The sequence below is a fragment of the Drosophila bipectinata genome, chromosome 3L, assembly GCF_030179905.1.
Source record: "Drosophila bipectinata strain 14024-0381.07 chromosome 3L, DbipHiC1v2, whole genome shotgun sequence".
NCBI classification, from domain to species: domain Eukaryota; kingdom Metazoa; phylum Arthropoda; class Insecta; order Diptera; family Drosophilidae; genus Drosophila; species Drosophila bipectinata.
In genome coordinates, this window is record NC_091738.1 from 3,316,952 (window position 1) to 3,343,659 (window position 26,708).

Below are 26,708 nucleotides of genomic sequence, written 5' to 3' on the forward strand. Positions count from 1 at the left end.
TTGCAAGTACCTTTCCCATCACAGGCCGTTCCCGAGGAAGTGCCCGAGTTCAAGGGGCCAAGCCGCAGAATGGGGTCAAAAGAAGCGGCCATTTCTGGTCTGGTCAGTCGAAAGGGCAGTAGCGCGCGCTGCCAAGGAAAAACCCAGTAAAAAGAAAATTATTTTCAATTTACATTTTCCAGCTAAGAAGGGGGCTTTTTGGTGGCTATGAGGGGAGTGTGGTGGGGGGAAACGGTAGGGGCTATTTTGGCCATCATGGTTTATGGTTGTCGCTGCCCGGTCGGGTCTAATGTAATAGTTTCTTGCTATTGCAGCTGTTGTTGTTGCAGCAAGCCTCCAAGCGGCATTGAAGCATTGCTTTTGTTGTTGGCCAATGGCCAAGCAAACGGAAACAAAGTTAAAAGAGAAGCTCTTAATGGCTCTTTCTCTTAAGTGGACTGTAAGTGGATCGCGTTTTATGGTTCTGTGCTTGGCTTAAATGCCATCCACTCTGAAATCTAGAAAGTTACTGAGAGCTTGACGGAAATGGCGATTAAATTAAATGCAGATATTAGCCTAAGTGGCTTAAATTGAGAATATAAATTAAGGTTTAATAGGGACTATATGATACCTGGTACTTTAAGTAATAAAACCATCATATATCATGTCTTACAACATCAGCAAAATATATATTTTATTTTATTTTTAACATATTCTCTTTTTTTATGCAAATTAGATTTGTTTCTCTGGTTTAGTTGTGTCTTTCACATACTATATGTTTATATATATATCTGCCCTGGCTTAGACTTCATAGATAATAATACCGGTATTAGATCGCTTGAGTTTAGTTTCAGAATTAGGCTTCGCTGGAGAGTTAAAACCAAGAGTATATATAATATTTTTACAAAAAAAAAACATAAATTAAGAATAGAATTATATAGTTTCTCAATCATGTTCGGGCCTCATCACAGGAGCAGGGAGTCTTGAGGAGTTGTGGGTTTGGAGTTGGAGTTGGCCTTTTGGGGAAAAGCAGCTTGTGGTACAGATATTGCTCCCGATACGATTTTGTGCTAAAAATACAGATACGAATTCTATCCTAAGCCCCATTCCCATTCCAATTGCCATGATGGACCTCCGGACCCACTTAGATCTGAAGCACACGCTTCACGTCGACGGTGGGAAAGGAGGCGAACTGGCCGTGAGTGGCGCGATGTGGCTTCCGGTGCAGGTACTCCGTCAGGATGTCCGACGCCAGCCGGGAGGCCTTCGAACTGATCTCGCCCTTGGGTGGCAGTGGCTGGTGACGCCGCTGGAGGGCCACCGAATTGATGTTCGCGGCTCCCACGGCATCTTGGGAGCGCACCTGCAGCAGCGACAGCACCCAGGCGTGCTTCATCCGGGTGAGTTCCGACTCCAGGGCATTGATGCGCTGATCCTGCGGCTGCGGGACGTACAGGGGCTCGAACTGGGACAGTTTGGCGCGCATGTCCTGGGCCTGGAGACGCATTCGCTCGCTGCGCTCCTGGTTGAAGGCGTTCTTCAGCAACAGCACCTCCTCGGCGACAACGGGAGCAGTGCCCGCCGGGGCCGAGTAGCTGATGTTGGAGCTACCGGCAGTACCCAGGCCGGAGCCGGCGGCGGAGAGGTTGTGCGGCGAGTGGGTATCGGAGGCGGACTGGTTCTTGCCCGAACTGGAGTTCAGCTTGAGCTTGTCGCGCAGATCGCTCTTCTCGCTCTCCAGGGCGTCGATGTCGCTCTGCAGGTGGTCCATCGTCTCCTCGAACTCCTTCTCCTTGAGCTGGAGCTGCTGGCGCGTCTCCTCGTACTTCTGCGTCCACTTGGACACCGTGCTCTCGAACTCGTTCTGCAGGACACTCAGCTTCTTCTCCGCGAGGTCCTTGCGGATCTGCATCTCGCTCAGCTCGTTCTGCTTCATCTTGGCCGCCAGCTTCAGCGACTTGATGTCCGCCTCGCGGTTCTCCAGCGTGGCGGCCAGTACGTTCTTCTGCTCCAGCTGTTTCTTGATGAGCTGCGCCCGCTGCACGATGGGCGTGCTCTGAGCCGCCGAACGGGGCTGGCCGGCACCGGCTGTCGCATTGGCTGCCGACATAATCTCGTACTCCTTGTCCAGCAGGTGCTGGGCAATGTGCTGCAGGTCGGAGTTGGCCTGCGTCAGCAGAGTTTTGAAGTTGTGCGTGGGTCCGCGATCATCCTGCTCGTAGATCCGCTCGCAGGCGGCGGAGAGCAGGGACCAGTACTTGTCCTGCGGTATCGTGTGCTCCGCCGCGTTGTCGCTCTCAATGGTGGACACGATGGCGGCCAGGGACTGGCGCGTGGCCTGGTTCATGGCCGACATGATGCGGCTGATGTTCTGGGCCAAGCCCCGCATCGCCTCCACCTTGTGCTGCGACAGGCCGCTCTTGACCACGTGCTGGTCGTTGGGCAGGCGGCGCTTGATGAGCTTCACCTGCTGGCGCACGCTCTCCATGTTCTCGTTCAGGAACTGGATGAGCAGCACCGAGTCGCTGGTGGCGCCCGCCTCCTGGATGATCACCTTCGCGGTGGCCGTGTCGCTGAGAATGCTCTCGCAGGCGGCTCCCAGCGAGGCCACACAGTCGCGAATCATCTGGATTTCGTTCAGCAGCTCCTCGCCGGCCAGGAGAACCGAGTTCATGGCGTTGAAGAACGCCACACACTTCTCGATGTTGTCCGTGGTGCTGTTCTCATCCAACTGGTTCGACTTAAGCAGCTCTATGATTCCGTCGATGATCTTCTCCTGGGCCACCATCTCCGGCAGGGAGCTGCCAGCCCTCAGCAGCGTATCCGGCTGGCAGCTGTTCAAGCCGTACAGGATCTGGTTCAGGGCGCATTGCAGGCTATGGACGTAGTGCAGCAGGCGACACTTGAAGGCGTACTGCTGCACGGCGTGGCCCTGGGTCACCGCCTCCCTGGTGATGGCGTCCACAGCCGGGAAGCGCTCCCGCGTCTGGGAGACCACAATGCCGCACTTGAAGACGATGCGGGAGATCAGCAGCACCACCAGAATGGAGTCGTGGTCGCCGCCACGGCTCATGAACGACTCCGGCATAAAGGCGGTCAGCATCTGGACGTGCTCGTTGGCCTGGCTGAGTTCGATCTGGCGCAGCTGGACGTCGATGGCGCGCGTGTAGGCCTTGGACTCGGCGAACATCTGCTTGTAGTCGATGGTCTCCGTGGCCAGCTTGAGGCTCGGATCCTGCAGCGACTCCTTGTCGTTGCTGGAGCTGCGCTCTCTCAGGTCAGTCAACTGGTCGTTCAGCTTCTGCACCAGCTCCCGGAACTTGGTGATGGTCTGGTCGCGGTCGTAGATGGTCTCAATGGCCGCGTCCCGCTCCCGCAGCACATCCTTCTTGGCGGCATTGGCCAGGTCCAGCTCCTCGCGCAGATCCAGTTCCAGCTCGTGATTGCTCTCCACCAGCTGTTCGTGGACCTCTTCGAGGGCCTCCAGCTGGGCGATCTCCTCCTCGAGCAGCTTCACCTTGTCCTCCAGTTCCATTTTCTTCTCGGCCAGTTGCTCGACCATCTCTTCAGCCCCGAGTGCAGCATCGACTTGTTCCTGCGGCAAGAATTGATTAATTTTTGTCTTTTTTTTTTAATTCTTACATTAAAAAATCTTTAAATTAAGGTAACAAATTTTAATTTTTTTTGGGGAAATGGAGAAATGTACAAAATTTACCTCCTTGGGAGACCGATATTATATTTTTTTTAGAGGCGGGCCAGCAAAAAGAAAGGCAATGGAAGAAGATTCGCTTTAGATACAACTTGGGCATGGACTGATTTGGTGGACATCGGTTACTAGACCCCTCCATTCCAGGAGGTTTAATCCATAACCGATGTCCACTTAATACTTTATTTTATAAATTATTTCGCAAAAAAAATGGAAAAGATAGCCAGGAAACGGAAGCCAATAGAAGGGTGCAAGGAAAGCCGTGGATTTCTATTCAAGCTAGGGGTGCGACAGCGCCAATGGTAAGCGGATGGTGAGAGGAGGAAACACTAATCTTCAATCCTGGCCAGCTTACCTGCAAGTCGGCGACTGTGGCTTCCAATTCGTCGATTTTGGCACTCAGCTTCTCCTTGGTGCGCTCCAGTTCGGTCACCTCGGAGCGCTTCATCTCCAGCTCCTTGCTGAGCTTCTGAATGTCGTGCTTGTCGTGGGCGGACAGATCCCTCAGCCGCACCAGAGTGTCCTTCAGGCGGATGTTCTGCTGCTCCAGCTGCTTGAACTCGTAGGTTGAGAGGCCGACGGCATCGCCGCCGCCCTCGCTGGAGATGTTGCTGAGGGTGGCCTCCGCCTTGTTTTGCATCTCCGAGCGCAGTAGCTCCAGGTCCACCTCCAGCTCCTCGATGCGCTCCTTGGACGACTCCAGCTCCAGCTGCAGGGTGTCGGCCTTCTCCTCGGCCATCTCCTTGTCCAGGGTAATCATTTCCACGTTGTCGGCCAGCTCGGACATCTCCTGGGCGTGCTGCTCCTTGGCCTCGATGGCGTCCTTGGCCTCCTGCTTGGCGCGTTGGAGTTCCTTCTGCAGCGATGCCTGCGCCGCCATAATCTTGGTGCGGAACTCCTGCAGCTGCTCGAACTGGATCTTCATCTTGTCGAACTCGCGAAGGCGCTCCTTGTCCTCGTTGCGGCGCTGCTTGAGAGTCTCCAGCTTCTCGGTGAGATCGGCCACCTGCGTCTGGAGCTCCGCGCTGGTCTTCTGCGCCTCCAGCAGGGCGGTCTTGTCCTCAGCCCCGGAGTTGGGCGGTGTGGTGAAGGAGGGCGACCGCATCGGCTGCGAGGGCGTGAACTGTGGCTTCAGAATCTCCAGGAAACCCGTCTCCACGAACGATGCCCTCTTCGAGGAGGCATGCGAGCCGGATCCGTTGCCGCCGGCGGCACCCTCGGCCAGGGAAGTGCTGGACGCCTCCTTGTCTTTGCTGCTTTGGGGCGCCAGGCTCTTTCTTGGTCCGATGCTGCTGCTGGAGGCAGTGCGCTCGCTCAGAGAGGTGGCCAGTTGGGTGCGGGAGCCCAGGAGCGATTGCCGGCTGGAGGAGAGCGAGGTGCGCGACCCACTAAGCCGCGCCTTTGTGGGCTGGGCGGTCGTGGGCGTGGCCCCGCTTACGTCCTCGTTGCTGCGCCGGCTGCCAGATGCGGAACCCGGAGCTGGCTCCAGCAAACGCAGCTGCGTGGGCCGAACAAACATGCCGCAGTTCTCATCGCACTGGAAGTACTGCTGGCCCTTGATGGAGCCACTGTTCTTGCCCTTGGGCTCGTCCAGCACGACGCCCACCCACTTGCCGACGGCGAAGCTGGTCATGCCGACGTAGGCGACCGTGCCGAGCAGATCCTTGCCGGTCAGCTCGACGCGGGCGCCCACTTTCAGGTTCTTCTCAGACATCTCGCTCTCTCTCTCTGTCTCTCTGGGATCTCTCTTGGTTCTTGTCTGGGTGTGCGTGTCAGGTGGCCAGGATGTAAGCTTGAAGATGTGTGTCTCCTGATTAACGGAAGACGTAGGTAGTTCTCCTGGGTGGTAGTGCTCCTTGGTTGAAACCTATTGGGCTTTTCTCACTCTTGTCACGTCTTTCTAGCAAAAATGGCAATGGGCTTGGGGAGAAAACAGAAAATGTTGACATCATTAGTCACCAATACAGACGGCCCACAGGTAGCCCCCAACCATTCGCGTGGTAATTGGACTCAGTACCTGATTCCCTCGGCTCAGTCACCAGTCCCAGAGGCTGATGTGGCGTTCTTTGTCTCCGGATTGCGTTTAAAACTTACCATTTGCCCCAAAACTCCTGTTGCAGGCCTCTTAAAAAATTGCAATCTGAATTGTTTTCTTTTGTGGGAGGGCACCCCCTTACAAGTCTGGTGATGCTGGTATTTTTACAAATACCAAAAATGGTCCTACTAATTCCAGTCTCTTAAATGTCAATAAATAATTTAAAACAAATACAAATTAAGGTAAAAGACAGCAATTACATTTTTTTCTTTATTTATAATAGTTTATTTGAGTTTCTTAGCTATAAATATTAATATTATCTATATTCTTCTTTTGGTATTTTTTGTGGCATATTTCTTTGGTGTGTACTCACTGGCCTCCAAACCAAAACAAAAACATTCTTTCGCCAGCAAATGGAATTTGCTTGAATTTTTGTGATAAAATGGATGAGGAGGAATATCTGCACCGTTTCGGCACTCCTCTGGAACCCATACAGAAGGGTAAGCTTGTTGATAGCATGGTTAACCTTTAGTAACATCCTGGATTCCCAAACAGATGCTGTGCCTCCAAAGAAACCTCTGGCCATCGAGGACCAGATAGTGAAAGATGAGAACGGAAAGCGGCGATTCCATGGCGCCTTCACGGGCGGTTTTAGTGCCGGTTTCTGGAACACGGTTGGCTCCCAGGAAGGATGGACGCCGCAAACCTTCAAGAGCTCACGGGCCGAGAAGGCAACGCCACGTGCCCAGCAGCGACCGGAGGACTTCATGGACAAGGAGGATCTGGGAGAGTTCGGCATTGCTCCACAGGGTATACGTACTCGCGACGAGTTTGCCAAGGAGGATGAGCAGGAGAAACGATCCGGAGAGAGGCGGCGCAAGCTGATGCAGCCAGAAATGAACATGGGTCCCATTCCTGGGGTGGCGGTCCTGGAGAAGCTGTTGCGCCCGGTGCGCGACAAGGTCGCTGTGCGGATACTGAAGAGCATGGGATGGAAACCGGGCCAGGGCGTGGGTCCCCGTCAGACGAAAAAGGAGAAGCGCCAGGCCACCGCCCGAAACACGAGGGAACAGTATCTGCTGGAGCACTACGGGGCAGAGGGATTGCCAGCACAGAAGGAAAAGGAGGCGGAACAAAGCAACACAGAAGATGAGGATGAGGATGAAGATGAGGAGATAACCTTTGCCCCCGACGACTACGAGCCAATGTTCTTCACGCCCAAGGAGAACCGTTTCGGCATGAGCTACTCTGGCCTAAGTCGGGATCCCGTTCTGTCGAAATCCTCCTCCAGCTCTGCGACGACCATGCAGCACATCAATCTCTTCGGTCAGTTGGAGCAGCAGGCCAAGGGCAAGCAGCTCTCCATTCGGGGACAGGCCTTTGGAGTTGGCGCCTTCGAGGAAGACGACGACGACATTTATGCCCGTGACGACCTGAGCCGCTATGACTTCTCCCTGGCGGACAAGCAGCCCAAAAAGAAGAAGCAGAAGTTCGTCCAACAGCAGAATGTCATCGATGGGTTCAGCGAGGATAAATCGGGAGTGGCACTGCAAGCTCCCTTCGCCATAGATCTTCCCAGGGACTATACTCCCAGAAACTGGCTGCAGCGCAAGAGCCGTTTTGCTCCTTTGGACAAAGAGAGGGCACGGAAGCTAGAAGCTTCCACGGAGTACAAGCGCTCAGGTCTCGGCAGGCACGACCTGAATCCCGATAAGCGGGCGCAGTTGCTGGGCGAGAAAAAGAAAGAAGAAGCGCAGGAGAAAGTAGCATCTCCGAAGCGTAATCCCTTCAAGGATCCAGGCAAGGCACTGCTGGAACGCATCAATGCGAGAACAGAGGGCTTCACCCAGGGCGGGGTAATCACCGAAAGTGGAGAAGAGCTGGAAACAGCACTTTCCAAGGAAGTGAAGATAACCAATGCTTCGATTCAGGAGAAAGCTGCCACAAAGACCTCGAATTTGGGTGAGTATTAGAAGAGTCTTTCAAAAAGAGTGTTTTGAATCCAACATGTATCTTCCTAGGCACATCCGACGGCACCTTCAAGCCTTTCCTGGAAAATGAGGCCAAGCAGAAGCGGTACGAGCAGTTCGTGGCAGCTAAGCTCAAGGATGAGGCCGAGATCTCCAAGTTCCTCGCGAACTTGCAGCCAGTTTCCTTGTCGCTGTGGGATCGCGAAATGGAAAAGAAGGAGTTCATCCAGGCCGCCAAAATCTATCGGCCTTTGGATGGCCTCATGAACGATAGATTCGTTTCGGAGACCACCGTTCAGGCTGAGCAGGAAAAGGAAAAGAAGCAGGCCCCAGAGGAACGGAAGATCGTCATGGAGCGGACGAAAACCATGTGGAAACCAGCATCGCTGCTCTGCAAGCGGTACAATATTCCGGAACCCTTCGGTGGCGGGATGCTGGAGCCAGAGAAGGAGCTCAAGGCAAAGACGAAAATATCTGTTTTCGATTACCTGGAGACCTCCGTAAACACTAAGGCTAACTTCCAGACACCAACGATTATACCACAGCACATAGAGAAGCCGAAACCCATTCCTGATAAAGTGCATCCACCAGTTTTGGAACGTTTGAAATCTCCCGAGCCACAGCAGCCCGAGAAGGCTACAAAAGAAGAGCCTCCCAAGTCGACTTTTGTACCGAAAACTCCTCTAGAGAAGGCGGTGGATGAAGCCCGAGACAAGCCCATTTCGGAGAAGGAGCATATTTTCAAGAGTATCTTCGACGACAGCGGTGACGAGGAGGAAGCCGAGCCAGTTCCGGAAACCAAATCAAATCCTGCGCAAGATAAGCTAGCTGCCCTACAAGAGTCTTTGGGCTTGCCCCCCAGTTCATCAGCCTCGGCAGCATCTCAGAATGTCCTGCGGAATAAATCTCCTCCCCGCGGCATTTTCATATCCCTTTACGAGGCAGTACAGAAGCCCAAGGAACCAGCTCCACCTAAATTCGTGCCCATCGAGGAAAACAAGTTGAAGATATCCTACAAATCCCGGGAAGAACGATTGAAAAACGACCGGGAGATAGCCATGTCTGAGGTGCCTGCCGAGGACGTTTACGGGCCGAGGCTGCCGGGATCGGTGCCCGCCAAGCCGGTGGCTCCCGAAGAAAAGGCCGAGGCGACCATCGATGCCAAACTCCAGCAACTGTGGCAACAGCATGCTCCCCAGAAGCGCAAGGCGGAGAAGTGGGTGGAGAAGAAGACGAGCCGTTCCAGCAGCGAGGACAGCGATGATAGTTCCAGTGATGACTCCTCCTCATCCTCTGATGGCTTGTCCTCCAGCAAGCCCAAGAAATCCAAGAAGTCGCACAAAACCTCTTCTAGTTCGAAAAAATCGAAGAAATCAAAGTCGAAATCGAAATCGAAGAAGAAATCGAAAAAGTCCGAAAAATCCAAACACAAGACCAAGAAGAAGAAGAGCAAGCACTAGGTTTAAAAAATATTAATAATTAATAATAATAAATAAATATTTATAAAAAAAAACATTTAATAATTAAGAGCCTAATGCCCTGTTATATATAAAGGTTTTATTTTATTTCTATTTCTAAAACGAAAGCAAAAAGATAGACATATTTAAATAGAATTTAAAAAGATAATTTATTTAAAAAGAAAATATAATTTATAGGTAAAATTATAGTGCTTTGTTTTTATGGCTACTCTTTTCGATATTCGCTTTCAGGGCTCTGAGGCTTCCAGCAGGTAGGGAACTAAAATCAGAGCCTTGACGATCACCTGGCTCTCCGGCCAGCAATCTCTCGCTCTCACTTCCAGTCTTTTGTTTGGCCGCTCCCGCTCTTTTGGGCCAGAAGACCAGACCAGGGCCAGCTTCAGCTTGATTTTGGCTCACGGCTTTTGTGAATTTCTCTCAGTCGCAAACTACGTGTAACCAAAGATAGACGAGTTCGGATCCGAGTTGCCAAGTTTCCGAGATCCCAGTACGCTCCCATATAGCCATTATCTAGTCGTGCGATTGTTTTGGCGGGGAGGGAGTGCGGTACGGACGCGGATAGGGGGTCGCGGATGCGGAGCTTGGCTCGTAATGTCTGCCAAAGCGTAACGAAAATTTCCAGTGCTCCAAGACAAAAAAAAAAAAAAAAGAGCAGCAACAGCACTACCATCATATCATTAATGGCATTTTCAGTTTCGAGTTCGAGTTTGTGTGTGAAAATACAAAAAAAAAAAAAGAGTGCATCAAAAAATCCATAAAGAGCATTAAAATCTAAAAGGTATATCCACTCTTATCGAAAATCAAAAAATCCAAAATAATTACAATTAATTGCGAAAATTACACAAAAGTAACAATGTTTAAAAGTAATTGAAAAATATATACAATTTTTGTTGAAAGACTAAAAAATTGGCATTTACACACCTGCAATTTTGTGGTTGTCTACCTGAGCGGCCATAGTGGTGTGTGTGAGCATCTTCCTGTGTGTGTGTGTGTGTGTGTGTGTTTGCCGTTGCATAGCTGTAAACCAGTTGCCAATTGCAACGTGTTTTCGAGTTGTTGGCCCTAGAGACAGAGCCAGTACAAAAATATCTAGAAAATGGTAAAGTTGTCAAGTAGAAAAGTAACGGGAGTTAAAAGTATCTAAAACCCAATTAAAACTTTTCCATTAAAGATACAATATTGATACCAAAAAGCTATACCATTTTATAGAACTGCTTGCGTGTTACCGCCGAAAAAACACGTCCGAAACGTGTGTTAAAAGTGACAAAGTAGAAATAACAGAAATGGAATCGAAAAAATAGGAACCAACCACAACAAAAAACTAAGAATATAAAAAGATTAAACTCGGTTGCCTTTTTTTGTTTTTTGGCTAATAAAGCAATTTTTGATATCGTAAAGTAACAAAAAAAAAAAACAAAAAGTGAGAACTACAACAGAGTGAGATCATTTATTGCAAATGGTAGGAAGAGAGAGCATTCAGTTAGCAGAGAGTGAGAGAGAGTTCGGGCCAGTTTTAAGCCAGGCCAAGTGACCAAAAATATCATCAACAAATCGAGAACTTCCATATATCATTGGGGCATATATAAATATTTTTATAACAATTATGGACTCCCAGCTCAGCTGTGTGGAGGTGTAAGAAATAATAAAAAATAAAAAACAGCCAAGCAGAATAAAAATTTTCGCAAAAAAAGCTCTCCAAGCTGACTGAACAGAAAGAGACGGGTATTCGGCTTGTATTAACTTGTATATTTAAATTTAAAATGCTAATTTAATGATGATGTTCTTATGGTTCTAAGAACCGACTAAGCTCGACCACAAATGGGCGTAGAAATCGAGAGGGAGGAGTCCGCCAAGATTAATTAAGCACTCGACCGCTTCTTGGGTTTATGAGGAGGCTCCGAGAAGGGTCAGTCACTCAGCCAGCTCAAGGCAATCAAGCTGGATGATTGTTCAAGATTTGGCCCTAATGATTAGGCTTTCTAAGTGAAGACACATTAAGCATAAAGTACAGCTTTGTACTACTTTTCAGTTACCTAGTTTCCTTCTAAAAATTCCTCTCATTTTTATGAAAAATATCCAACCAATTTAATATAATATATCTTTTACGATATTCATAAACACCTGATCGGCCATGTGCTCTCGCAGATTGATTCTCTCAGTTATCGCCAAAGAATTCTCTCGTTTTGAAGACAAACGATATTCTGCGTACCTGTTCTTCGGTTTGTTTTTGTTCTTGGGCCTGGCTTTGTCTGTCCAAACATTTTCCGCATTTTTTCATGTTTGCCTAAGCGGGCTATTCAGAACACATACCAATCGACTGCCGAACAGGTAAAGAAATACATAAAAACAAACAGAGACGCAGGTGAAAAACTTTCATTAATGTTTTGCGTTTGCGTTTGCAAAATATTTCGAGACAAGCCGCTATCTGGAGGGGGGTTGGCCCCACAGAGAGGGGCTACTGCGATTACGGATCGTAAAAAAGAAATCCATCATTAGGTGCTGTCAACGTAGCGTAGATCGGGTACAGTGGGTAAATTGTATAGACTCTTAAATGTTATACGACATATTTAAAATAGGAGTTTTAGGAACTCTCAGATAGGAAACAGATTTTAAAATATTGTATTATATATTTTAAAGGGTACGATTTTTAGTACGATAGTATTGGAAATTAATGCTTATATATTATATGATATGTTTTAAATAGGATTTTTCGAACTATAACATATAAAAAAGATTCTTAGATATTATACATGTTTTAAATAGGATTTTTAAAACAATAGGAAATTAATTCTTGAAAAAAATATGATGTACATATTTTATATAGGGTTCTTAGAACTATGAGCTAGAAAATAGGTTCATAAATATTATATGATATGTTTTAAATAGGATTATTATGTATATAACATAGTAAATAGATCTATAATTATATTTTAAATAGGATTTTTTGCATTTTTAGAAGAATTTAAACAAGGCGAGAGTAAAGGTTGTCTATATATTTAGTGTAGTAAATTATTTAAAAACAAATGTCTATTCAATTTAATCTCCTAATTATTATCATTTTATTATCATTATTATTATTATTATTATTATTATTATTATTATTATTATCATTACCTAAAAACAAAATAATAAATATTTTGAATCAGAAATCTTGACCATCCCTCCCACTGTAAAAATCGTAGCTGAATACCGTAAATCTTTTGCGCGCCACGTTCAAACCGCATTTATTTCATTCCCGGTAGCGAAGTGCTCCACGGCGTTAGGTTAGTTGTTGCTGGACTGTGGTCTGTGGCGCTGGCGGTAACCTGGTCTCCGTGCTCTTGTGGCTTCTAAGCCTCTGGAATGCTAGAAATGTAGTTTTTTTGTGATTTTTATTCGTAAAACTTTTATTGACCGTTTCATTTACGCGCCGCTGCTGCTGTCGCACTTTCCATTGAGCTGAAATGATTTTCACTCGAGTGTTTTTTGTCGCTTTCTTTCAGTTTGGTAACGAAATGGAAAAGAAAACTTGAAATTTGTGTCGATACGATTGCAAGTTTGGTCGCGTATCTTGCAGATACATCCGCTTGTTGCTGCGAATTGCACAACCCAAAAAAGAAATAAATAAGTAAATCGCCTTACACGTGTCAGTGTGTACCAGAAAGTGTGTGTATTCGAGTCTTTGTTCATCGTTAGCTGTGCCAAGCCAAAATGCGCGTATCCGACAGATACCAGTCATCATCATCAGCAATTGCATCGTACCAGAGTCCGAGCGACACGCACCTTGAAGTAATTGCAGCATCTGGCCATCATCAAAGCTCCAGAGTATAATGAGTCAAAATGTGGCCGACAGTTTGGTGAGTAGCTCCAACATTGTACACATATCTAGTATACTATATAGTATATAGTGAAGCATAGCCAATGCGTAGAAAGTAATGTGGAAATGCATAGAAAGTCATTTTGAAAGTAGCTCTCAGGGCTGGCAACTGTGTGTGGAAGCTTTTTCCCATATCTGCTAATTGCTCTTTTAAATATTTAGTGACGCAAGTCGAAGTGAACCAGAAAATATGACCAAATGTGGCTGATCAGTATGATACGATATACATACGATATAAAATATCAGCCTCCAAAGAAAACCTTAAAGTTAAATAATTATAGATTGGGTTTCTGGTAATATTTAGGTCTTTAAAATAAGTATGTCTAAAGTAGGATTAAATTTAAAATTATATTCATTTTTTTATTCAAATTGGACCATTTTCCTTTTATCGAATAAATTTTATCAGCATCCCAAAGTGCATAACAGTCTATCAATGTACCCCTCTCTCACGTGGCCTTATCACTGGGCTGGCCTTTGTCTTGTAACTTGTTGCATTCGCTAATTGATCAATTGACTTGTTTTGGGGTCTAATGTTTGCTCAACAGACACAGCCAGCCTACAAAGCAACACAACTTTTATTGGCGCTTGCGTAAATAAACGCTTTATTAATATTTTAGCTTATTGATTTCCCGCCAGCTTTCTTTTGGGTCGTTACCAAACCTCAGACAATACCTGTATTTTTAAGGTATTCCCCATTACCATAATATTATGTCATTGGAGAGTTCGAAAAGCTTGTTTGGAGCGGTTTACGGATAGGCCCAAACAAACAAGAAAATTTGAATTTTTTTCTCTCGGCATTAATCAAAATTTAAAAAAAGAACTCTGAAGTCTTACAGCTTAAGAAGGGTCATAAATTCCATTGATAAATGCGTAAAGATAATGATAACAAATGCCCATTGTGGCGGTCAGTGTGAAGTTGTCAGAAAAAATACTAAAAATCTATTCTAAAATTTGAATACAGTAGAGAGAGTGAGTGTGATGAGAATACAAAAATTAATTTGTTTATAAGAAAATAACATAAACAGAGCAAGAAGAGGGGATCTCAATAAAATTGTTATATAGACTTACTGATACCTAGTTTTTTAAACGAAGAACAAAATTATAAGTATAGGTATCAAGCAGGGGAAAATTATTCTAGAATTATACTGAATATTTATAAAAATAAACCTAGAAATGTTTTAAAATTGTTTGTAGCATACTTAGCAGATCAAAATGATAGTAAATAGTTTTTTCTTATGATTTTCTTGTTAAATTTGATCAAAAATTGCAATTCATCTTAAATAATGGGAAATGTACTCATCTTTTATTCAAAAATACATTCTCATAATCAAGAATTAACGGGTATTAAATGAGAGTGGGTGCTCGAAGTTCCCACGATCCGAGGTGAGATTACCTGAGACGCAGAGAGAGCAGCGCAGCTAAAGTGGGGATGCTAACGAAAACCACCCCTGCACAGTGGAGTGAAATGGTTAATTTTCCCAAAAGTTTTACAAAATAAAGAAAGATTTATTACGAATTAATTTTAAATATTTATTAAAAGTTAGTTTTAAATATCTTTAAGATTCTTGGGTATTAAAAATAAACCCAAAATAGTTAAAAACTGTAAAAATCAATTATACTGCTACCCCACTGTGCCCTACCTCAAAGTTCTGAGTGAGAGCGGGAGAGCCCCATTTCGTGGGAGCTTCGTTCTGGCGCTTGGCAGCTATGGAATATGTGGATGGTGGAACGCATTCAGAGTCAAAGCGAGCAGGTCTACAGTGGGAATGCTGATTAGTTCCGAGTACTGTTGTTAAAAACTGTTGTTGGCGGCGGTTGTGTCGCGTGTGTCTGCCCCGGACTTTGTGTGTGTGTCGCGCGCGCGTTTTACGTTCTGCGCCGCCTCCTGCCTTGCCACCCCCTGACCCCGACCACCGACCCACCGGGCGTCTACAGCAAACCCCCAAATGTGAATTTTGTACATATAGTGTTTTTGTAATTACACGGATATCTCATGTTGAGATTTTCGGCAAGCAAGGCGTTCGCATTTGCTTTGAAAATGCACCCGGGATACCGAAATTCGGTAGTGCTAGTGCGTGTGAAAGTGCAGCAACCGCAACAGAAGCAACAATATCAAAAGCAATAGATATACACATAATCAAAAGAAAAAAAAAAGTGAAAATAAATACAAGAATATACCAAGAACACAAGGATACAAGCAGACGCCGTGGTATCGGCGTAGTGCAACGAACTTTTCCTAACGGACCAAGGACTACTGGTAGCCAGTAACCAACAACCCACCCACCCAACTGACCCGCTCCTGGGTGTGTTTCTCGCGGCGTCCCGTTGACTCATCGCTTTCAGGAAGCTGAACAACCCACGGCCTCAGCATAGAAGCCCAGCAAAAAGAGCAGCAGGAATATCGATTTTACTTGCCAGTCCCCCCAGCAATCCCCCCAACAATCCCCATTGAACTGCACTTTGTGCTGAGGGGTACGAAATAAAAATAACTGTGAAAGCATTAAAGGAGGCGTGGAAATTAAAGAAAACAGAAGAAGAACAACGGAAATCTCAGCAAGAATTCTCGAAGGAACAAAAGCCAATCTCAAATGGTAACCAGGACATCAAGGGAAAGAAGATGCACATAAGAAAGAATACTCTACCCACTTATACCCTATCCAAATAATAAACCCCACCCTAACACCCCAAAAAAACAACAGCTTAGATAGCCTATAACGAATCAATGTGCAACTTTTTCCCAAGTCCCCGAATATAAATTGCTTTGTACTTGATCTGGTTACTTGGGGAGTGTGATTACTGTACTCGGAGTACTTGTGTCTTGGGCTTCGAATCACCAGAAATGTCAACAGAAATTATGTACAAAAGCCAATGGCATGGAAACTTTACGCCTTGGCTGGAATCCAGAAATAAAATCCGACTCCGGGAGCAGGACTAGGGATCGATTGGGGAAGGGTCATATGTATATGGTACCTTGTGAATGATTCATATGACAACCTGTCATATTTCCAGTTGGGGTCATGCAGTCTCTGGCTGTGTTTATGTGGCGGGGCAGGCCCCCCCTTCTCTTAATATTTATGTGACCCCCATTGTGTGCAAAACAAAAGCTCCGCCTCTTCCTCTCTTCAGTGGAGGAGAGTGGAGAAGGCATAAAAATAAATTCAAGCTATGCTCAGTGGCTCAGTGGCTCAAGCTTTAGTTCAAGTTGATATATATTTTCGTATTGTTGGGATCCGTACCCGGTACATCATCTCCACTGCTGCTTCTGCTCGGCGGATGTGGTTTGATAATGGCCGAGCGTGGGGGGGACGGACGACAATGATATAGTAACGAGGGGGAGCAACAAATGTTTGCAGGGGATTGGGGCCCGAGACCCGACAGACAGACTGACAGACAGTCCGTCAGAGTCATTTAGTCAGTCAGTCAGTTGGATGGCAGTTGGGCCAGCACCCAGGTGGGGCAAGAGACCCAGTGTTTAGTTTCAGTCTCTGCTGCGCACTCTTGTTGGGTTGTTGTTTTTATTGCAATTCCCCCACAACTCGTGCCAGGGATTGCCGATCTATATATAGATCCATGCATCCTACAGATGTGGTCAAAATAATGGTTGTATTAGCATGTGTTTGGAGGCAATATTTAAGAAATATGTAAGAATTTCTATCAATTAGGGAGTGTTATCTCAAGAAACCTCACAATTATCCATCCTCTTTGATGTTCGAGACTGCTGCTTTTCTTGTTTTCGACTTTTGGTTATTTTTGCAATGCTCTGTAATTGAGAAAACCCCCCCACCAGAAAGCACACCACCCACTCGGCGGCTTCTCTGGAGGAAAGGTCACCTGCTCTATATATAGCCAGATGATGTGGGCTGTACCAATCAGCCAATCCCCCTCTTTGGGTATTATTTTCTTTATAATTGGAGCGCTTCTATACACAAACACGAATCTGTATGTTTGACAATTACGCGCCTCGAATTATTATAATAATATAATGTTTCATCACTTTTTTTAATGAGCTTTATTTCGGACGCTGTTTTAATATTTTTTTCTGGGCGGGTATTTTCTGATGAATCATTTTCCTCGAAAGGTAAAGCCCGTGTGCCGTATGCTAATGTCGAGTCGTCGTCGTGTTCTGTTTCAGAATGAGAATTCTCGTTTGGCATTCGTTGTAATAATAAACGTGAATGAAATGAGTGTGTTTGGGTACAGATTAAGTGCAATGAATGTGCATATTGATTAGAGGGGGGCATCTCCATCGAAACTATTACAAAGTCGTGTCGGTAATGCCTGAGGTCTCGTGCTCTTGAAGGATTTCCTGCAATCGGTAGAGGTTTTCCATTGTTTCTCTTATCTATTGGAAATCAGGGTGTTTATGATTAATATAATCAAGGAGGTTTTATAGAGACTTTTATCTTAAAAATTCATTCTTTTAAAAGATATATGTAACTTTTCATTGAAAATTATTTTCTATATAAAGCTTTATTTATTATTCATGCTCGACTGAAGAGCTTTGTTCCCATTGCATATAGAACTTCTAGAACTATAGTTCATTGTAACGCCTTGGCTAGGAAATCCTAGACCTCCCAAGCCCATGACGCATATTCCGAAACGGAAGAAAGGACGTGCCTGAAATTATAGAAACGATTCTATGATTTTATGGCGCTCGATTTACTTTTCGTGATGCGTATTTGATTGTGAGGTCTTTGATGCATTTCTTGGTAATTTAATTTCTGGCCACGCGAGGCACGTACTCCAGATCGAGACCTTTCCGGTTCCTCACGCACGACCTGCTGACCTCTCTCTCTCCTAACCGAATGAGGGTCTTTCCTAACCGAGATGACATCTCTTTGGCCAGAAACGAGTTATGTAATTGGCAACCTGGCCAGGTCGGGCTGTAATTGAGGGAAACTGCGAAATAGCCAGAGCTGGCCTCAATTTATGGGTAAACTAAACTCGACACGAAATGGGCTGGGCCGTTTCATCTCTGCCGGTGCCATAAGAAAAACGCCATAAAGCTTGCGGAGAAAAGGAAAACGCAACGCAATTTTCACGCCAAAGACAAGAAAATATTTAGCAAGGCAAAATATTGGAAAGATTGTTTGTGGCTTGTGGTCAGTGTAGTCGAAGTGGAAATGCTCTTTTTAGAGGAAATATTACTTAGATTATAAAAATATTTATTAAAATAATAAAAGATTGAATCTAAGGAAGATTACATTCTTGTGTTTTGAGAGGGAAATGTAAAGATTATAAGTTATATGTTGGTTAGTTTGGTTTGGAAATACTTTCCTTATTTTAGAGTATCCTCTCCATGGCCAAACCTGTACGCAGCTGTCTATAGGCGTGAAATATTAAAGCCCAAAAACAACATTAAAACACAGAGGCAACTATAATAACTTCCTGGTAAAAGTTGAACACATCTCAGGCCCCAGATGGGGGGGCCTATTGGGATGTTGTTTATGATTATAGGCCGGGATGAACGACGTGCCTAGCACAATATGAAATGGTTGGATCCGTTTGAGATTGCCCGTAAATCTCCTCCAGGCCCTCGGCACTTCCCACTTGGCCAAATTCGGAGGAGAGTGAGTGAGCGCCACTTGAGGCAAACAGAGTCACTGTTTCGGTTGTTTTTCTTCGCTTATTTGTTTGTTGGATGGCTCGATTGTTTTTTTTTTTGTCTATTTTTGGCCATTGGGTTGTGTTAGCCGAGCCGCTCATAAACATAAAAAAAAAAATGTACAAAACACAGCTGAACAATGTGATGCCGTTGTGTGTATGAAGCGTATTTGGAGTCAAATTGTAGCCAAGGTCAGGGGCTCTGTGAACGAACTGAGACTACAGCTCAAGTGGGTTGAGGGACGCATCCAATCAATGAACCACGGCCCAAGATCAAGTACAAAGCAGTCACTTCAGGGGTTATAGACCCTCCCAAAAAAACCAGCCAAGTCTCTGAACTAAGAAATTATTTCAGAATTTCACAAGTCGCTCCTGCAAATGCCCGCACAGCCAGAAGCATAGCCATCAGAAGTCCGCGCTCATCAAGAGTCACACCTGCGCCTACCAGCTGCAGGACCTGGCCGGCTACAATCGCGCTTTAATGCCGCCCCTGGACAACACGGACTTCAGCAGTGCCTGGCGTCAGGTGAACAACAACTCGTCCAGCCAGTCCTGCGCCTACCACCAGCCGGAGAAGGATCTGGAGCCGAAGAAGCAGTTCCACTGCCACACCTGCCCCCGCCAGCGCAAAAAATCCTCCACCCCGGCACCGCCACCTCCGCAGATGTGCCAGCAGCAGCGACGGAGCCGGTCTGCCTCGGCCAAACCGCGCAGGAACAGCTCCTACCACTCCTACGATGACCTGGACTCCAGGTCGGCGGTCCTCAATGCCGAGCGGAAGGTGGTGGCCAGCCTGAAGTACCTGTGCGCCTGCACAGGAGCCACGCTGAGGAATCTCTCCAAGAAGACCAAGGATCTCCATGCCAAGAACTATACTTACACGAAGGTATTACTTGATATTTGAACTAAATACTAATAAAAGTATTAACAAACTTTTATTTTTGGCTTCTATTTGGTTTGTGTGACTTGGCTAATTGCAGCCATGTTGGCCTGAGTCATATCCGGCTTAATTATGTTTGCCCAATTGATTGTTAAATGACACTAATTAATTGCTTGAGTTGCATGCAAGAATTTGAGGCATGAGGCGGTGAGGTAAGGCCTTAAAGTGCCAATTAAAGCGCAATAATTGTAGCATTCAATGGGTAGCTCAGACTATCAGGTTTTCTCAAATCGGAATATTTGTTTTATTTCATTGTTGGTTTTTTTGGACAATGCCCTCTTTGTAGTAATACTTCCTAGTACTCCCATAAGCATTATTACTGATATCTGCAACAATGAGTCAGGTGGTTATTTAAATTCTTGAAATAATACTTGATTTACTATCCAAGATGTGCTCTTAAATCATTTTTAAGCAGCAGTTGTATCACTCGCCTCGGTTTTGACGCAAATGACTATTGAACCGAGATGCCATAATGCGTCATTAATTAAACAGCAAAAACAACTGAACCAAGTATGGAACACGGCGCTATAAGGCAACAGCCATCAGTAGCAAAACATACACACAGAATACAACAAAATGCCAAATAAATAACAAATAAATTAAATAAATACAGTATAGCTTATATATGTGTATATCCCACAATACGTATCAAGAACAGAGGAAGAAAATGTGTATTTTTTTTTTTGGCAGATGCCGCTAAGAAAAAGTCTCTGCCGGCGGGGTCGATCGTGAATCGGATTCGGAATCGGAATTGATTAAATGTTGCCTTCACATTCTATAATATATACTTGCAAAATATAATATACATTGTAGATAGATTGGGAAAAAGAGCCTGCTCTACAATTAGACAAAACAATTGCCATTTTTGTGACCAGGAAGTCATAGCCATAAAAAGCAACTTCCCACCCAGATGTTGTTCTTAAGGGCTCTAGTACTTGGCACCAGGAAACGAAGATACTTATTTTTGGGGACTATTTCGAACGAAAGATTTCCCAACTGAGCGACGCCTAGTCGCTGGGGAGGCCCTTTGGTACATTTCCCCATCTTGTCTGCTATTTTTGCAAGGCCATTTGGAAACTTTTCAGCTGTTTCCAGATCCATCTCTGCGGCAAACAAAATTTATGCACAATTACACAAAACAAAAACAAATTGCTAGCCAGCCAACACTCTATTTCTTTTGTTGTTACATGTTTTTTTACGAAATATTAAAGTACTTCAATAAAAATTTACGAAATGCTAAACGAACTAAACATTTAAGCAATTCTGTTCGCCTTTGTTTGGTATAATTAAAGCGCATGCGGGCAATTAATTGGATCAACATGAGATTCGTGTCTGTCCGTCTGTCGGGGATGTCGGCCTGTCTAGGATGGATGGATGACCCCACCACATTCGTGTGTTAACCTCCCCGGCTTTTTTTTTCTCTTCTACTATATAGTACTCTGCTTTTTTTTTGTTGTTTTTCATTTCCAATCCGAAGCCCTCATCAAATCATGTTTATGTTTCGCATTCCACGGCGGATTCCCATTTGGGGTCAGATGGGCGTTGCTACTGATGTCGCATTGTTTGCACAGAAATTAAAATTTTATTGTTTATAAAAATATGTTTAATCACAAATGGTTTTGAACTTTGGTCTCACTTTTGTTTTAGTTTAAAATTCTCAAGGGGTTTTGGAATTAATAGTTTGATGGGAAAAGGGCTTAAGGGTGTTTGTAACTACAGATGAGTTAATGGTGATTTTGAAATATGTATCTTAATTGTATTTAATAATTCTATTCATAGTTATAAGATATATAAATACTTATAAGATATTTACATTGAACTTTGGTCACACTTTTCTATTCGTTTAAAATTCTCAAGTGGTTTTAGAAGTAATGATGTGATAGGCTTGTGATAAAATGTAATTTTATAATTTAATATTTAATATTATTTTAATATTTTAGGCAATAATTTAGAATAATAGAAAAGTTTTCCAAGTTTCAGTTGATTTTAATATATTATATAAACAATAAATAAAATTATATAAAAAGTTATAAAATTTTTATCAATTAAACTAGGTTAGGGAAGGGCTTATCAAGTGGAAATTATTTCCATAGATATTCAAAACTATATGTTGATAAGACCTTTTTTAATTTTAAAAATTGCCATAAATTGTCACATCTTTTTCTCTCTCTGTATGATATTAAAATCTTTTTACATGGGCTTCTCTTAGTCAACCACTTTGTTGTAACTTGTTGTTGCTGTTTATTATTGGTGGGCGCCACCACTCATACCCTCAGACACACAACAAACACACATCAGACATCAGACATAAGGCACACACACACTCCCCTGTCATACCCCTACCCAAAATAAACTTTTGCGTGCCTTTCTCTTGTGGCACGCTGTAGTTGCTGTTGTTGCACGTTTATTCCATTTGATTATGCTTATTCATTCACTTTGGGTGTTTAATGCTTTTTTCACGCTTTTGGCATTGCGGCGAGTAAATTTTTAATTCGAATACTTGGGCCCTGTTTAGTGTGGGGCCATGGGTGGGTGTGGGAGCTAGTATTTACATAGTTTTTACATAAACACTCGACGAGGTACACAGTTGGTAAGAGACTCGCCCTGCTTGGATTTCTAATTAGAATTTTAATGGTTTGGCGAAAAAATTTCAAGTATTTGGAGGGATAGGGGTATTGGGAAAGAAATCGAGGAATATCGTTACTGAATATTATTAATGAGTGGATGACTTGGCAAGCAATAGCCTCCCAAGTCTACTTTTCACTTCCAATTAGCCAGAGCACTTATGAAAATATTTTCTTTTTCATATAGTTGCTAACATTTTTTTTTACGCAACAAATTAGCAAAGAATTTAAGAATTTATGTATCAATTAAAATACCTCCCTAGGACTAGACATGAACAAATGTTGTTTGGGCCTTAACATTGCCAAAGATGCCATTCGAAACGGAAATGGAAATCGGAATGGAAATGGAAATGCCAGACAACCGAATTTCCACCAAAACAAACAATTTTTATATTCAAAACAATTGCCAAAAATTGAGAGACATAATGTTTATATTGGAAATATTTGAGCATTTTTTGTGTCGTATTAAGGGGATATAAATGAAAAATACATCGGAAATGGGTTCTATTAATAGAATATGATAAATTATAAAGCAAATTAGCAATGATCTTGGTCTTTGACATACATTTTCGAAAGATTTTGGATTATTGAGAAAGATTATTTATAGAAATAAATTTAATTTAGTATATATTTGTTGAACTTAAATTAAATTAGTTAAATGCATTTAATTAACTTTCTGTTTTCTTTATTATTGCAGCCCACGTGGCGCCTTTGGGGCGAAGAGCATGAAAAGAACGCCATTTTCACGGTCTACCTGAAGAAGGTCCGATACCACCGACCCACGCCCACGGCCAGCAATGTAAGTAAATCCACTTTCCCAATATCAATTACTTAGTCGACTAGCATCGTTGCAGTTGGGTTGGAAAATAGAAAATGGCTTTTCTAATTGATTGGGGTTTAGTTTAAATCAATTAAGAGATTAAAGAAGGCAGTAGCCTTGAAGAAGTCCTTAAAAGCTCTAAAAAGTCACTACATTTGATAATAATATTTAATTTCTTTTTCAGGACTCTGATGATGAGATTTCCCACTTGGAATGGGAGACCGTGCGAGTCCGTTTCGTCAAGGCAGCGACCCTGGCCCGTCTGGTGGAGGCCCTCGCCACCGATGACGGGGAGCTGGAGTCGACGTTCATCAACGTGTTTCTGTCCACCTACCGCACCTTCTCCACACCCAAGCAGGTGCTCAGTCTGCTGACGCAGCGGTACGACACTCTGCACGAGAAACACCTGGAGGAGGTGGAGCAGGCCCAGCAGAGCGGCCAGGCCATGGACCCCGCCTACGATCCGCACGCCTCCATTCACGAGCAGCACAAGAAAACGCTGGTCTCGGCATTGCATGTGTGGCTGGATGGTTTCCCAGAGGACTGGCATGAGGATAACCTGCAGCAGGTGGGAAAAGATAAAACTTAAATAAAATATGTAAACTAATAAAAAGTAATCTTTATTGCAGATCTTGGCCTTTGCCACCAAGCGACTGAAGCGTTCCGATCTGCATATCAAGGTGCTTAATCGCCTGGAGCGGCTCATCCGGCAGTCCGTCTATGGCAACGGCAGTGGCGGAGGCGGCGGCGGAGGTGGTGTCGGCCTGGAGGGGAACGGTCTTTCCTGGCTCTCGGCTGCTGGAACGCAGCAGGTGCAGCAGTTTATGATTCCCACTCACTACGGCTCCTCCTATGACCTGACGGACCAGTTCAACGGGCTGTATCTGTCGCCAATGGGTCATGGACCCATCTACCGAGGACCCACTCACTTCCTGCAAGCATTCCGCTTTCCCCATGTGCCCGTGCGCCACTTTGCCGAGCAGCTGACCCGCATGGACACGGAGCTCTTCAAGAGGCTGATTCCTCATCAGTGCCTGGGCCATACGTGGGCGCGGCGGGATAGCGGAGGATCAGAGACTGTGGTGGCCACCATTAACCAGTTCAATGCGGTGCTCTTCCGGGTAGTGTCCAGCATACTCATAGATCGTCTGAAGCCACAGGTGAGTTAATATTAGGAATTCTTAAAAGGACTTCTTAAAAGGAATCTTTTTTTTCCATCAGGAGCGCGCTCTTAATATTTCACGTTGGATTGATATTGCCCAGGAGCTGCGCATGCTCAAGAACTTTAGTTCCCTGAAGGCCATCATTTCTGCTTTGAACTCCAATTCCATCTACAGGCTGTCCAAGATCTGGGAGGTGTTGCCCAAAGAAAGAGTGAGTTTCCAAAAGAATCCCTAGAGAAACCATAATAACCCTATATCATTCACCTTTCCAGATGGAAGTCTTCACGGAGCTGGCTCGGATCTGCTCGGAGGACAACAACGCGTGGACACTGCGAGAGGTGCTGAAGCGCGAGGGTACTGCCAAGAACCCGGATCCGGCCAGCGATCAGAGCGATCGCCACCTCCATAAACTAATCCAGAATCTTGGAACGCAGACATCCCACGGGACGATACCCTACTTGGGCACCTTCCTCACCGACCTTACTATGATCCACACGGCCAATCCCGACTACCTCACCGAGGACAAGCTGATCAACTTCGACAAGAAGCGGAAAGAGTTTGAGGTCCTGGCCCAGATCAAGCTGCTCCAGGGAGCGGCCAACACCTACAACCTGCAGGCAGATGCCCTCTTTGATCACTGGTTCAACTCGATGCCGGTCTTCGACGAGCGGGAGGCCTTCGAGCTGAGCTGCCGCCTGGAAGCTCCACCACCGGCGCCCCGCAAGTCCGTGGTCAGCACTAACACCTCGCTGACCAATACGACCGCCTCCTCGACGGCCTCCATCCTGGGCCACCGCAAGACTGACTCCATCCACTCCAACTCGAGCAGTGGCGCCGGTTCGCAATTCTACTGTGAGCTGAACAGCAGCACTAGCTCCAGGCACAATTCCCTGGACCGGGACGCCCACCATCAGCACGCCTCCCTCATGTCCGCCTCGAGCAGTGTCTCCAACCTGTCCCTGGACTCCAGCAACTCCGGCGGCCGCCAGTCCGGCAAGCTGACGCACTCCCAGTCAATGGGAAATGGCCTCAAGTCGCATGGGAATGGCACCACCAATGGAGGATCGCCCCACATCAACGCCCAACTGGTGCAGCCAGCGGGCGGAACTCCCCAATCCGCCCCAGACTTCTACATCATCCGGGTGACGTACGAGACGGACAACATCGAGCTGGATGGGATTGTGCTCTACAAAAGCATCATGCTGGGCAACAATGAGCGGACGCCGCAGGTGATCCGCAATGCGATGCTGAAGCTGGGCCTGGAGGACGATCCGGATCGGTTCACGCTGGCGCAGGTGCTGCCGGACAAGGAGCTGGTTATGCCAAAGAATGCCAACGTCTACTATGCGGTGAACACGAACTACAACCTGAACTTTATCCTCAGGCCCCGCAAGGACGAGGGCGTGCCGGGCAGCTAGTCGATGGCCGTGCCCTTGTCCCAGCTATGGTGTCTGGGCTACGAGGGCGAGGAGTAAGGATTAGGAGTATGGAGTATAGTATGGATTGTAAATAGAGTTCGACTCGCACATGACAAAACTGGAGAAAACCAATTTCTATTTAGGCTCGTAACTCGTTAAGTTATTTATTGAACGTGGAGAGAGATAGTTTCGATTAATCGATATTTTATCGATATGTTTCTCTCGATTAACCCTGTCAATTAGCGTTTAGCAACACTTTTGTAATCTCTGATTTTCACCAGGCCCAGAGCTCACGGCACAGGTCGCTGTCGCTGGAAAACCAATCCAAAACATATATTTATAGAGACTCTACTGGAATATTTGCTGATATTTACAAAAACAAACACACATATACACTTGTGTAATATTGAATACACAACAAATGATATTCTAAATGTGGTACAATAATTTTTTGGATCTTGAGGAGGAGCTTAGGACTCCGCCTTGTGTCTGTACTTTACTTTGAGGATTTTCCAACACAAAACTAAGTGGAATATTTGTATAGATGTTTTTACCCACTGTACGTGTATTATAAATACAAATATACACTAGCCGTAAGATACTTAAGATACAATATCCATTTTTGAATGTTTCCGAATGGAGTGCACAAAACCTAATTACGTTTAGTTGATTAAGAAATTGTAATTGCGTTTTTGTAAGTAACCAACATACATTGCAAGCTAATGAGTTAAGATTCTACATAGATTTAAAAATCTAAAATACGATAGACGTCTAAAGAGTGAAGTATCTGAGAAGAAAAACGTAATAATATTGTAAATACATTGATTGAAGGCGATAGCTTGTGTTCTACTGCAAAATAAATTGTACCAAAATGAAATTGAAAATCTTTTAAAGGGGGATAAAGGATATAGAATGCCTTTAGAACTATTCTAAAACTTTTTTATTAAATTAGATGTAGGCATTAGAAAAGTCGCTTGGAACTGTGGAAACTTAACCTCTTAAAAGTCAAAGGAAAAAGTTTAACCCATTTCCCAAGGAAAGTGGATAAATCTGATTATCAGGCAGCTGATGCCAAGACAACTTGGCCAAGGATTCAAACCAAATCAGCATCCTCA

The 26,708-nt window shown here is 45.0% G+C and overlaps 3 protein-coding genes across 6 annotated transcripts; 2 read left to right on the forward strand and 1 right to left on the reverse strand.

Moving 5' to 3' along the window:
• Positions 1–641: 641 nt before the first annotated feature.
• On the reverse strand, positions 642–5,935 carry DCTN1-p150 (dynactin subunit 1). Of its 2 annotated transcripts, none has more exons than XM_017245026.3 (3): positions 5,780–5,935; positions 4,041–5,605; positions 642–3,574 (listed from the first exon to the last, which is right to left on the reverse strand). In XM_017245026.3, the coding sequence occupies exons 2-3, from the start codon at positions 5,397–5,399 to the stop codon at positions 1,124–1,126; spliced, it is 3,810 nt and encodes a 1,269-aa protein (XP_017100515.2). In that variant the 5' UTR covers positions 5,400–5,605; positions 5,780–5,935; the 3' UTR covers positions 642–1,123. The 2 variants fall into 2 exon arrangements, with proteins under 2 accessions (XP_017100515.2, XP_017100517.2); XM_017245028.3 differs by having other exon boundaries at positions 5,703–5,860.
• A 42-nt stretch (positions 5,936–5,977) lies between these two features.
• LOC108127805 (G patch domain-containing protein 1 homolog) lies at positions 5,978–9,233 on the forward strand. Its single transcript, XM_017245105.3, has 3 exons — positions 5,978–6,220; positions 6,276–7,682; positions 7,742–9,233. Exons 1-3 carry the CDS (start codon positions 6,163–6,165, stop codon positions 9,148–9,150), a joined length of 2,874 nt encoding a protein of 957 aa, XP_017100594.2. The 5' UTR covers positions 5,978–6,162; the 3' UTR covers positions 9,151–9,233.
• Positions 9,234–9,576: 343 nt separating this feature from the next.
• On the forward strand, positions 9,577–26,477 carry Rgl (Ral guanine nucleotide dissociation stimulator-like). 3 transcript variants are annotated; one of them, XM_017244956.3, is made up of 7 exons: positions 9,577–9,946; positions 12,651–13,004; positions 22,890–22,991; positions 23,197–23,580; positions 23,642–24,172; positions 24,234–24,386; positions 24,448–26,477. In XM_017244956.3, exons 2-7 carry the CDS (start codon positions 12,978–12,980, stop codon positions 25,591–25,593), a joined length of 2,343 nt encoding a protein of 780 aa, XP_017100445.2. In that variant the 5' UTR covers positions 9,577–9,946; positions 12,651–12,977; the 3' UTR covers positions 25,594–26,477. The 3 variants fall into 3 exon arrangements, with proteins under 3 accessions (XP_017100445.2, XP_017100446.2, XP_017100443.2); XM_017244957.3 differs by lacking the exon at positions 9,577–9,946 and adding an exon at positions 12,502–12,521; XM_017244954.3 differs by lacking the exons at positions 9,577–9,946; positions 12,651–13,004 and adding exons at positions 14,806–15,615; positions 18,984–19,514.
• Positions 26,478–26,708: the final 231 nt, after the last annotated feature.